The 14,047-nt window shown below is 39.0% G+C and overlaps 1 protein-coding gene across 1 annotated transcript in view; it reads right to left on the reverse strand.

Moving 5' to 3' along the window:
- MYO16 (myosin XVI) overlaps positions 1 to 14,047 on the reverse strand; it is a 441,642-nt gene that overhangs the window by 393,945 nt on the left and 33,650 nt on the right. Inside the window, exons 4-7 of the mRNA XM_040422330.1 lie at positions 13,214 to 13,322; positions 8,258 to 8,382; positions 3,260 to 3,385; positions 1,894 to 1,969 (exon numbers count right to left, since the gene is read on the reverse strand). Coding sequence (XP_040278264.1) covers positions 1,894 to 1,969; positions 3,260 to 3,385; positions 8,258 to 8,382; positions 13,214 to 13,322 — 436 coding nt within the window. The remainder of the gene's footprint in view (positions 1 to 1,893; positions 1,970 to 3,259; positions 3,386 to 8,257; positions 8,383 to 13,213; positions 13,323 to 14,047) is intronic.

Below are 14,047 nucleotides of genomic sequence, written 5' to 3' on the forward strand. Positions count from 1 at the left end.
TTGTACATGGAATAAAGGCTCCATGTTTTATTTATCATTAGCTCAAGTCAGAATAATGGAGTGAAAAAGTCGCAAATTTTTGCGCAATCGCTTAAACTGTGCAAAAATTCGCGACTTTATTGGCTCTGCACTATGCTCACCAGTTTTCTGAAAGTGGGCGTGTTTTCTTATGTAAATTAATCTCTAGACAGATTTACTATTGCGACAATTTAAAAAGTTGCAAGAAAAATGCGCAAAATCACTCCAGTGTGGACCATGCTTATCTTATGCAACTTTTTAAAAGAACATGCGACTTTTTTGTAAAGATGTGCGACTTTTTTAAAGCCGCTTACTGACGGATAAACTGCTATTGTCAAACCACATTTATTACAGTCTTAAAGGGCCAATCATAAATCTGACTTAGCTAAAACTGACTTTAGCCATATGTGAAAGTGGAGTGAGCGGCCAGAGTAATGATAAATCTGGCCCTATGAGTGCTGCCTTTTTCTCTTATTGGATTACTACAGGGGGACTGATTTGGACTCCCACCTGGGCGTGCACCAGACTTCTATCTCACACAGGGTGCTTTATCCTTTTTCTTTATTTTTCTTTATTTGCAACAATAAAAAATGTAATGAGCCAAAAATGCTTCTATAGGAATGTAGTGTTAGCATTTTCTGGTAGAATAGTGGTGCAACTTTTTCTACTGCATTGCGTTCAAATATTCCGATGCAATTTACATATTCCCAGAGAGCAATGTTAAACCTTTAGCAACATCCACCATGAATTTATGATGTAGGTACTAGCAGTTAACGCCACATGCCATTCATTGATAAGAGTGTAGCAGGTTGAGTATCTGAGTCTGAGCCATACAAAGAGGGTAGTAACTGACACTGCAGCTGCAATGGCCAGAATCCCAGATAACTGTAATCTAGGCAGTTTAACCCCTTAGATGACACGGTCAGCAGTGACTGCAACATATGGGAGGTTAGACAGAGGAAAAGGACTCCCTCTGTCAATACATTGGGTTTCCGTGAAAGCTAAGAGCCCAATGAAGGCCTTCAGGTCTGCGGTCTTTGCATTCCTACTAGTTAGCTACTAAATATCTAAAATAAAAATGAAGCACAGCTTTGTATGTACCAGTAGTGTTAAGCAAACTTGAGTTTTCAAGTTCGGCGTACAAGGTTCAGGTTATCTAAGAATTCCATTATGGATTCCGCTACCATGGTCTGTGGTAGCGGAATCCATAATGGAATTCTTACATAACCCGAACCTTGTACGCCAAAGTTGAAAACACAAGTTCGCTCATCCCTATCTACCAGTACCATGAAGTCAAAGCATAATTTATCCCTCATGGTAAGAAAACAATGCCTGAATGCCTGATCTCCCAAAAATGTATTTAAACAAGTTTTAAAGGGGTATTCAGACATTGATAGCATATCACTAGGATATGCCATCAGTGTCAGTTAGGTGTGGTTCCCACATGCCCCCTGAAGTGAAGGAGAGCGGTGCAAGTGTGGCCACCCTCCATCTGGGCAGTCATTGCACTGTTTAGGGAAGGACATAGGGACGGTATAGGAGGTGTGCGGTGGTTAGGATAGGGACTCTACAATTAGGGTGCGTAGTAGGGGCAGAGACCCAGCAGCCCCCTCCCCCACTATCCTTTCCCCTCCCTAGACAACCACAAACCTACCCAAATCGGGGTAAATTATATCCCGCTCATTTAATTTGCACTATTCACATATGGGCATTTTATATATATATATATATATATATATATATATATATATCATTAAAAGTTATACTTTAAAGGTAACCCACTGTTTTCTTAGAAAAGCTGTAAGGAATAAAACGTAGGAAAGCTGCACTTACAGTTCTAGTAAAAATGTGGAAACCATCGTCAATGAAACTAACCTGAAGGCTTATCTCCATTACAGTTGAGAATGTTGGGATTTGCTTGATGCACAAGGAGAATTTTCACAATATTTGTCTGAAAGAAATATAAAGAGTGTAAGTTTTCCATTCAAAGACTTTGTGGTTAATAATTACTTGTCATAAGCAGTACTCCCAATGAAGGGTGCATTCTCTAGGGATGAAACCTTTATATAACGTTCACACTAATGTACTTTTGTCAGGTTCATTTTTATTGTTTTAATTAGAGAGGGTAAGGGCTGTAGTAGACCTGAAGATAGTCGACCAGATCATCGCTAACAAGCGTTTGTAGGAACTCTCGTTAGCGATGCTCTGCCTGTGTAAAAGTGCCGCTGATGAATGAGCAAACAAGCTTGTTCATTGGGAAATCGTAATTTTTAAGGCAAAAAATATAATTGTTTGCCAGTGGCAGATAATGCCGTCTAATCACATTTTGCCGGCAAATAATGATTCTGTATGGGGACAAGCCATGGCATTAGAGATCTCTCCTTCCCATACTGTGGAGTAGGCTAGAGTTCCTTCCCGTCAATCGTCAGCCTCATCTACTGGTCTAATAAAGGCCTTAGAGTTGTCAATAGGCAATACTAATACCAAGTGGGAGCTAATGTATAAATTTGGTACGTCTTTTAAAAAAAAATTTTTGGGGGTTATTCTGTTTTTAATGAGATTTAAATAAAGGCTATGTTTTATGGTGGTAATATGTAAAAAATGTAGGTAATAAGGAGCAATGTTTTTTAATTTTTATTACAGGTCTTGTGTAATTGAGATCTGTTGACATGGTACAGGGATGCATTGTGGCTGTTGTTGCAATGCTGTGCCTGTGGGGTTGGTGTGGTTCAATGCCAGCTGGGTCTCAATGCCTGCAGGTGGAGTGGTCACCATGTGCTTCTGCCACAAATAGTGAAGGGACTCAATTGAAAGAGGCCACAATGATGTGGTGAGTAGGCCTATGCATTTTCATAAAAAAATGTGTACTACAAGCCTCGTGCTTATATGAATCAATTTTGTTGAGCAGCAATAGATCAATGCATGGCATATGGATGTGCAATTCAGGTCTTTTTCTCTACAGTTCCTCATGTAGTTTATTCTACAGCCTTTACTTTACACTGCTTTATAATAAGCAGGGTAGAGTTTAATACTATGTTGAAATACATATAAAACAATGCAGGCAATAATATACTGTGTGGATACTGTAGTACTCTATGGACATACTGTAACTGTGTGGCTTAAAGGTGCCGTTAGATTTATTTAGTGTTAGACTAACTCTGCCGTACAAAATAAAAGAAATTGTATAAATTGTTCTATAAATGTATTGTAGTATTCCAGTTAGGCTTCATTGTCACGTTACCTGTCCATATTTTGCAGCTAAATGAAGTGGAGTCCAGTACAGGTTATCTATAGCATCTGGGTCCGCATTGTGCTCTAGTAACTGACTAGTCACTTCCTTAAAACCACACGCTGAGGCAATGTGAAGCTGTGGATGAAATATTTTATAGCTATAAGAACTTCAGCATAAAAAAGGAAACACTGTGCTTCTTAAAGGGAATGTGTTATCAGAAAATAACCAATTCTCTAACCCACGTTTTTATGTTCAACCTATTTTTAAAGAATTTTTAGTGGTATGTCATCTATAGATATATATTTTTTTAAATACTAAAGCTGTACAGCTTTCACACCTGTCACTAAGCCTAATAGGAACCACTTCTTGGTCTGTACAGATCACTTTTTAGCAGTCATCACAGGCAGAAATTATAATGACAGATATCACCTACAGCCCATAATTATTCATACCCCTGGCATATTTTGACTTAAAGTTAGTTTTATTCAACCAGCAAGTAATTTTTTGACGGGAAATGACATAGCTGTCTCCTAAAAGATATTAAGACGATGTACAAGAGGCATTGTTGTGGAAAAAAAAAACATTTCTCAGCTTTTATTTACATTTGAGCAAAAAATACAAAATACATCTCAGAGGACGTGGTCGGACACCAAAAGTGACACCTGTGCTGTCCAGGAGGATAGTTAGAGAGGTGAAAAAGAATCCAAGGATCACCACCAAGGCCATCCTAGTGAATCTGGGCTCTGCTGGTGGCAATGTCTCAAGGCAGACAATACAACGGACACTGCACACTGCTGGGTTCCACTTCTCCAGATAAGGCACACAAAAGCTCACTTGGCCTTTGCAAAAGCTCATCTGGGCAAAGAAGAAGACTTCTGGTCTTCTGTGTTTTGGTCAGATGAAACAAAAATTGAATTGTTTGGTCACAATGATGTTTCCTTCATTTGGCGTAAAAAAGGAGAAGCCTTCAACCTAAAGAACACCATCCCCACTGTCAAACATGGTGGTGGGAACCTAATGCTTTGGGGGGGGGGGGGTTTCAGCCAATGGACCAGGGAACCTAATCATAGTAAACGGCACCATGAAAAAAGAGCAATACATGAGGATTCTCAACGACATCAGGCAGTCTGCAGAGAAACTTGGCCTTGGGCACCAGTGGACATTTCAGCATGACAATAACCCAAAACACACAGCAAAAGTGGTGAAGAAATGGTTAGCAGACAACAACATTAACGTTTTGGAGTGGCTCAGCCAGAGTCCAGACTTGAATCCAGTTGAGAATCTGTGGAGGGAACTAAAGATCGGGGTGATGGCAAGAAGACCCTCCAACCTGAAAGATTTGGAGCTCATTGCTAAAGATGAATGGACAAAATTACCTGTGGAGACATGCAAAAATCTGGTCTGCAATTATAGGAAGTGTTTGATTGCGGTAATAGCCAATAAAGGCTTTTCTATTGATTATTGAGAAGGGTATGAATAATTTTGGACTGGACACTTTTTGCTCAAATGTAAATAAAAGCAAATGTTTTTTTTCCCCACAATAATGCCTCTTGTACATCGTCTTATTATCTTTTCCGAGACACCTATGTCATTTCCAGTCAAAAAATTACTTTCTAGTTGAATAAAGGTAAGTTTAAGTCAAAATTTGCCAGGGGTATGAAAAATTATGGGCAGCACTGTATATGTAGATAACACAATATCCCACCACACACAATAGGTGATTGCTACAGCTAATCTATTCCTTCTTTGTACAATGACCGCTGCTCACATCACAGAGCATGCCTAGAAAACTCAATGGGCCAGATTTATCATTACTCTGATAGCTCACTCCACTTTCACATATGGCTAAAGTCAGTTTTAGCCAAGTCAGATTTATGATCGGCCCTTTAAGACTGTAATAAATGTGGTTTGACGGTAGCAGTTTAGCCGTCAGTAACAGCTTTACAAAAGTCGCACATCTTTATGAAAAAGTCGCACATTTTTACGAAAAAGTCGCATGTTCTATTAAAAAGTCTCATAAGATAATGCTGGTCCTCACTGGAGTGAAATTGCGCAATTTTTTGCGACTTTTTTGCGACTTTTTAAATAGTCCCAATAGTAAATCTGTCTAGAGATTCATTTACATAAGAAAACACGCCCACTTTCAGAAAACTGGCGAGCATAGTGCAGAGCAGAAAAAAGTCGCAAATTTGTGCACAGTTTTAGCGTTTGCGCATTTTTTTGCGACTTTTTCACTCCATTATTCTGACTTGAGCTAATGATAAATCTGGCCCAAATGACTCTCCTCCTGTCTATTGTATCTATGGACCATGGTGACTGCTGTAAAGGATATCTCTAAATTATGTTAACAACAGCTCAGGCAAGATAGCTGCCCCATAATCATGTTCAGGAAATTCTGTAAACCCTGTGCCTCAACTCTAGCCATAGTCATAGAAATAAAAAATATTCCACGGCACTCCAGAAGAAGTAAAATGAATGTGACTTTAATTCACCAACACAACATTTCGTATATAGTATCCTACTGCTAAGGTATTAGTACACTGAAAATTGTGTGTTTTGTGTAATTTAGGTAAAAGCTGCTATAAGACCTTAAAAAATATATATTGCTGTGTATTTATACATGCGACAAACCAGCACAGAATAAACAGGTTGTGGCTTTCAGATCATTCTCTTCCAGAAGGGGAGAAGGAGTGAGGTTTAACCTAGTCTAGTTCAGTCTAGCTCTGCCTAATCTGGTGAGAGGAGCTCTCTTAGCTGAATCCTGCTCTGGACTGAACCAACCAGATTCAAGCATCAGAGGTGAAGGACATCTCCAGTGCTATTGCTAAAGGAGTGTGCCAGATGCCAAAGAGGTGCATGGTATAGCCTGTAGAGAATTGCTGTCTAACAAGGACCTTCAGCCTCCATAGCCTGCATCAAAGAGTTTAAAGTCTTACAGTCCCTGGACACACCCTGGGAGAATATTGATCACTTGCATAAATATCCAAATGCCGCAGAGGACATTAGTGGAGAATATTTGTTGTGAGTACAGCAACCAATATACAAAGGGAAGGTATAGCACAATGACTGATGTTGCATTGCCTCAGCTAACTTTCTAACATAGTACCCCCTTCTTCCTGGATTCTTAAACATCAGTCAGCTAGTGAAGTGCAGTGTAAGCATAATATCTCCAAAGAGAAAACTCTCTGCCTGTGAACTCCAACTGCAGCCTTGCAACGTGTGAGCACTGTCACAAATTGCACTTGTGTAAGAACTGCCAGTCCATGCATTCTGAGAACTGTCTACTGCATTTAAACTTTTATCTTCACTGTCTACTGCATTTGAACTTTAACCTGTTTACTGATAATCTGGCCTGCTTATTTCCTGCGCAGTCGCACTGCACCAACATCCACAGTTGCACCAGGGGACCCTGCCTTGTACCTCAAATTTACCAACATCAAGGCCACTTCAACCATCATATAGCAGAAGAGTCCCAAAACCAGAGAGTGCCCCAAAGGGATTAAAATGCGCTCTGTTCCCCATCACTGCATGGCCCAGGGGAGCATCAACTACAACCACAATTTGTGCTACAACCACTTCTCTTCCTCTCCTCTGCTCTCCTCTCCTGGGCTTGCTGCATATACTGAGATAGCCCTTTATCTAAATACCCTGGCTAAGATGGAATAGCTTGGTGCACCCTTGGCACGCAGCACCTCAGACACATTTCCTAGCTATGGCTATGAATGATCTGACAGAATAGCAGGTGGGGTAAAACATTTTGGTATTCATAAATGACCTTGTTGACTTTATAGCTGCTGGCCTAATGGAAGAAGTAGTTATGGAATTCATAGAACCTAAGGCATGCTTGGTGGAAAATATTCTGTTAAAGTTGTCCAGGAACAGCTGTAAGTATGTAAGAATGCCAGGCTCCTAACCCTTTTTCAGGGACTTGTGCCAACCATATATCCATGTATTTTATTCTTCTGATGAAACATTTTGGTCAGACTTTCTCTTGTCATTTTGGTTGGCCTTAGATTTTCTGCAAAAGTATCATTTAAAATCTACAGTACACAATGAATATGGATGATCGACAGTACTGTATAATTTTTCACCATAGCAAAAAATAAAAGAGATGTAGCTTTAGGGGGCATTCTGGTAATTTGAAGTTATACAGTATCAGATCAGTGGGGATTCTAACACTGGGCCCACCACTGATCATGAGAATGGGTTCCTGTCCCTGGCAGTGCCCACTGAAATAAACATAGTGGGAGGTAGAGCATGCTCTTTGCACGCTGCACTTCAGTCAACTCAATGGAACCTACCAGAAATAGCTGAGTACAGTTGTAGAGAGATTAGTGGAGCGTCAATGCACATGCTCCGACTGCTGATCCTTTCATTTCAGGGGGCACTGTGGGGTACGGGGCCCCCATTCTCATGATCAGTGGGAGTGCTAGCAGTAGGATCCTCACCGATCTAATAGTTGTTCCCTAACCTGTGAATAGGGAATACAGTAACTTCAAATTACCGGAATATATATCTCTTTAAATACAATATATGGAGAACAAAATATTGACTATGATGATGGGCAAGTAAAAGGTACAACTGCTGCGGACGGCAAATGTGAGAGGAATTCCGTTATCGCAGGTTATAAATAGAACATTTCTTCATTTCTTCTTTATTTCATCCGCAGTCTGTTTGCACAGAGAGAACAGATGCTTATCCTCCACATGGTAGTCAGTTAAAATACCAATAACAGCTGTCCCGAGATCTCCACTGAAAAGCAGCTCTGTAGGTAGAACCATATCTGCATGCTGAAGAGAAAATAATACTTTGTACCTCGCAGTTGGTTAAATCACACAGGTCATTCTTTCTTCTAGCGACAACCTTACAGAGCAATGATGTCTGGGAGCTGATTATTTCATGCATTTGCTATATAATATATTACTGTGTCTGTGAAAACCCATTTGATGACTGTTAGGCTCCAGAATAAAATCCTCATTTATACCAATTACACATAGAAATACTCACAAGCGTAACTCCATCATCGTTTTTCTCATTAACACTTCCACCAGCTGCTAGCAGCTGCTTCACATCAGATAACATCACGGCTGCTCTCTGAGTCCTTATCTGTTGTAGGGAGGTTAGGTCAACACCTACACAGGGGAACAAGAACATCTGACTTTAAAAGATGAAAAGAATCCCGTTCCAATGAGAATCAGAACAAAATATTCAAGAGTTATGCTGGTTAAAGGAGGACCTGTCACCAAGAAATGCAATGCAATCTGAAAGGACCCAGTTATAGACAGGGGAAGCTTAGCAGATTGATATACAGTTTTGTAGGAGAGGATTCAGTAAAACCTGTAATTTATACATTAATATCTCCGCTTTTTCTGTCTCCTGTGAACAGCTATCGGTTCAGGAGGGAGGAGTTATCATTGATAGCATTGTGTGCAGAGGTGTACATAGAAACATAGCTGTCAGTCACTAACTCCTCCTCCTTGTACCGATAGCACTTCACAGGGCTGCAGATATCAATGTAAAAGTTTTATTTAATAATTTGCCACAAAAATATTTTTCAATCTGCTCAGCTTCTTCTGCTCTGCATTGTGCTTGCAGATTGAATTTCTCTGTTGGCTTTCTACCACCTATCAGACAATATGATCAACTATCTAGAGACCAATATTCTAACAAACAGTATCTTAAGGTTCAGGACTGGGTGGAATTTCCCTTCAGTGACAGCATTTACCCTTTTCCCGGTCTGCTTCAGTCATCACAAGCATTCCTGGTGAGTTCATTGGCCAACCTGATTTGTAATCTTTCTAGGTCACATTGAATGAGCCCACATACTGAGGACCACCAATCTGTTACATTAGATCTGTACATACTGTATATAGGTCGCTTCATACTTTTTCCATTTTTCCACTACTAACTGGTAATAATTTAGACACAGCTTTTGCTGGTGGTGCCACTAGAGCATTAACCTTTTAAATTGAAAAAGGGCAAACTGAAGAAAGCACATATAAAATAGGTATTTGCTTTATAAAATCACAGCACCTCTGTTAAGAAAATATTTAACAAACCCATTATTAGGGCTCATTTATAGAGATGAGTGAATCGAACCTGACGAAGTGGAATTCGATCCGAATTTCAGGAATTATTTGATTCGCACCAGATCCGAATTTCCTCACGCTTTGTGGTAACGTATCATATATTTTCCTAAAATGGCTGTAGCACAAGTTAGGATATGGAGCAAGGAACTCTGGGAATAAGGGATCACTCACAATGCCATGCATGCAGCCAATCAGCAGCCAGCCAGTCCTGTGATGTCACATCCCTATAAATAGCCTCAGCCATCTTGGATTCAGCCATTTTTCAGTGTACTTAGTGCAAGGAGAGATGTCAGCAGGCGCTAGGGACAGTGCTAGGAAAGACTTGAAAACTTATATCTTGCTCAATAGAAGCTCAGGGAAAGAGCATTAGAAGTGTAGGGAAAGAATAAGGAGGAATTATTCCACAGTATTGAAGCAGAACAGGATTCAATAAGGGTGTTTACAGTCTGGGTAATAGGAACAATCCTATTACACCTTGCTGCACTGACTTCGGATCCAAATTGCCATTATACTGCTGCTTATTAGTGATGAGTGGCAGGGGCAAGATTCGAATTTGTGATATTTTGCGAATTTTTGGGCGAATATTCGCCATAAATTTGCAAATTTGAGAATTTGTGATCTTGTTATCAGAAAATTTGCAAAAAAAATTAGCGATAAAAAATTAGCGATACAAAAATTTGCAGTCAACACTACTCCAAAAGTCAAAGATATTGCAGCCTTCTCATTGGCCCAAAAGCAAGAAGCAGTGAGGGATCATGGGTACTGATGAAAAAAAATCTAGAATATTCGCGATTATGAATATATAGCACTATATTCTAGATCAGTGTTTCCCAACCAGCGTGCCTCCAGCTGTTGCAAAACTACACCTCCCAGCATGCCTGCACAGCCAAAGGCTGTCCGGGCATGCTGGGAGTCGTAGTTTTGCCACAGCTGGAGGCACGCTGGTTGGGAAACACTGTTCTAGATATTCGCAAATTTTCAAAGTGCCAATATTCGCGATAAAAATTCACGATTAGAATTTTCGTGATCAACACTACACATTACATTTCCACAGAAACATGGAGGAAACCCTCTTAACAATCCCACAAAAGACCTAGCATCATCAACCTACTGGCTGAAGACAGATGAACAGTTAGATAAAGCGCAATATAAGCAGTACCGGAAATAACTCTCAGGGGCTTTCTTAACTAAATTGGGCAATACCTTCCTTTTACCATTACCTTTGGATGGTAATACAGATGATACTGTATTTTACCCCAGGGCATTACATCAGTAATTTGATGATTCTCCCTATTTGTTTGTCACTTGTAGACAAACTAGTACTAAGAGGAAAAGGCAAGCATATTTTTTTCTTGAATGTTTCTTTGCTGTTTCAATGACGAAAGATGTCATCAATGATCAACTAATACCAACTTCCATAAAACTCTGTCTCAGCAAGACCACAGGTGAGGAAGGCCAAATTGATGCTACAGGAACCTTATCTCTTGACTAAGAAGCACACATCACATGAAAATGTAGTTACGGATAATGAACAAGGCATTAACAATGTTATGCAAAGTATAATTTCTACCAGAGCTTTGAAAACCCAACAAAATATTGAGAACTTGGTCTTTACATAATAACACCAGTGATTGTCTGTTAGCGGCATCTTTCCTTTGCACTCTATATTCAATCACTTGCATACTCATACCACTTTCACCTCAAAAACAGCTATAGAATCTGCCCTTTTCTTACTGTTGAAGTAGCCAAGTATTGTTAATTCTTTGTCTTGACAGCTATAAATTCTTTCTAATTGGTCTTCCCTCACTAGACTCTCACTTCTCCAATCTATCCTGAACACAGCAGCCAGGTTCATCTATCTACACGGATACCCCATACAATCAGGTCAATTGTCAACATCCACAGTTGTGATCATATCCTAAAAACAAATAATCAGGCTTATTACTTTTTCTAATCTAACTCTTCTATGTTTGCCACGCTGCCCATTCTGAGGGCCATATTACACTGCCCTATACTCGGGTAGGACGAGCTGCGATGGATGATAAGCACATCTATCTGTGCTAGTTTGCACCGGCCTATTACACATGTAAAGTGAATGTCTTTCCTCCCTCATTCAGTTCTTCTGATTATCGGCAGCACATCCTCTACTGCAGCACATGAAGTGGTATCAGCAGATCCAGTGGGAAAATACAAATGGCCAACAGCAATTGGAAGAAGTCTTTCCTTTTCTTGGTCTGCTTTGCATCAGCCAGGCCGCATCCACATACAGTACAGTGTCCTTGTCATTGTCAACATAACTTACTGCGTCCTCTGCTAAGGATACTACTCATCCTGCCGCTTCTCCTATTCCACTCTATTGTCAGCCATCAATAATGAAATGTGTGAGACCTCCGAGTGTCCTATACCAATTTTCACGCTAATTGGAGCTATTTTGATTCTTGTCATATCAATTTGGACCCAAATTAAACATTTTGAATTATTCTGAAAATCAGACCCAAAACGAATTTTAAAGAAATTCACTCATCTCTAGAATGACCATTCCTATGAAAGCTTGTTCCCAATAATTGGCCCAAATATTATTAGGTATAATAGGCCCTTTACTGGCTTACGCCCCTTCTACATTATTCCTCAAAACCTGATCCCTTTATCCACAGTAACCCCCACCCCCATAAACTCAAATTCAGTTTAGATCTGTACATACATAGATTCTGGCTAAGTGTCACTCGTATGTACAGTAGCTAAGAATTTGTATGTGTAGTACCTTTTTTGTGTTTTTCTTTTTAAAGATGGCTTGACCAAACACTTCTACCTTTTGTGGAACCCGTGTCCTTGTGTATTGTAAGCTCTTGAGACCAAGATCTTCACTGCTATTGCTTGAATTTCTAATTAGTTTGTTAGTCTATAATGTCTGATTTTCTCTAAGACATGTACACTCTGATTTGTGAAGTACTGTGAAATATGTTGCTGCTAAAAATAAAGGTGATGATGATGATTATTATCATTATTACTATTATGTCTTCAATTTTTACCCTAAATTCTGACACAGGATATAAACTACCTCAATAAAGTATACATGAGGTTCAATTTTTGTAAATTATTTACATAAAAAATTACAATTTTTATTTCTAATTCATCCCCACATTGTCTGAAATATACAAAGACCTTTAAGCTACTGTCATAGTTGATGAATTGCTACTGTTCTTCCGAGGCATTTTCTGCCAGCTCTAGGACCTTGACTGCTTGAGCAGTCATGGTTTAGGATTGTGAGCATGTAAACTGTGAAGAATCAGAAATATCTGTAAAATGGCCTCTAACAGTCCTCCAAGGAATGCAGCCACAAACTGTTTGAGAATATAAATGTGTTTTTGACACCAGGTCATTTAACTATTTTCTAGAAATAAAGCATGCCCAACATTAAACAGAAAGAATGTACAGGACAACACAATAAAGCTTGTATAATACAATTATAATGTTTCTCTGATATTTGAATATGAAATGATGTATTATAGTATAAGCCACCACTGCACAACCAGTTAGTGTAATCACAACCGTTTAATTAGCCATTCTACCATTTCATTACCACATTAAAATCATTACCTTAAAGGCCACTGTGCAAGTATGCATATCAACATCATTAAACTGCACACATCAGAGGAAGGAGTAATAAGTTCAGATCTCGATTTTAACAAGTCTGTTAGTGAACAACACTTAATTATTATTAAGTCCTACATTTAATGGATATTTTTCTAAAATTACTTTAGACTGCTACAGTTATAAATAATGCTATTTGATAAAGTGATTTATCAAACCAAGGAAAGGCAAAATGAGACGAAAAGAAAGGAATGTTGGTTCATAATACATTCTTAATACATACCATTTTCTTCTAAATAAGTTAAAAGGATTGAGTTGGATTCAGTTCCTTCGCTGGCATAGTCAAGAGATATATTGCCGTTCACATCTTGCAAAAGAACATTTGCCCCCGACTAAAATAAAAATAATATAAAAGCATGGAATTAGTTAAAATGCAGTAAGCTTGTTTCTTGACACATTTTTCATTTAATTACTTTATTACTAGAATCTGTATGTTTCAAGTTGGAAGTTTCAATACATAGTAATAAGTGACATGTAGAGTTAGCAAGAGAAAGCATATCTCTCAAATAAGAGGGAAACCTCATAAAGGGTCAGTAAGGGGTAAATGTAAAGATTTGAAAGAAATATCCTGATTAAACAGGATGGGTATCTGAGTGGATGAATTTGGAAATTGAGAGAAATCAAATATATGGAGCTTATCCCCCATGTGCATTTTAAACAGGAAGGAGAGATCTCAGTTGCAGTGTCCAGTTTGTGAAATCTAGTAGGAACATTACGGACAAGTCTCTTTGACTAGATAGACAAATAGCGTGCATTAAGTCCTGTCGGTTTAAGTTGTACCAAACATCCCAGAAAGAGAAGGCAAGTTATAACCTAGAATATCTTGCTGGCTTTGTTCTCCTCACAAAAAAAAAAAAAGGTTTTCAATTTGAAGACCAGCTGTAAAGCAGGGATTGACTCAGGGAGAACTGTGATCTTCAGCTTATGTAACCAAGTTTTGTTAGCCTAGTTATCTAGGAGTAAGGAGAGTTGCATCCTGGTGGGCAAGAAGATTTTAATAAACCTTTTAATGTCATCGGAAAATTATCTGGATTGATGTCATTTTATAACTGGCAAC

This window comes from Bufo bufo, chromosome 3 (genome assembly GCF_905171765.1).
Source record: "Bufo bufo chromosome 3, aBufBuf1.1, whole genome shotgun sequence".
Classification (NCBI taxonomy): Eukaryota; Metazoa; Chordata; class Amphibia; order Anura; family Bufonidae; genus Bufo; species Bufo bufo.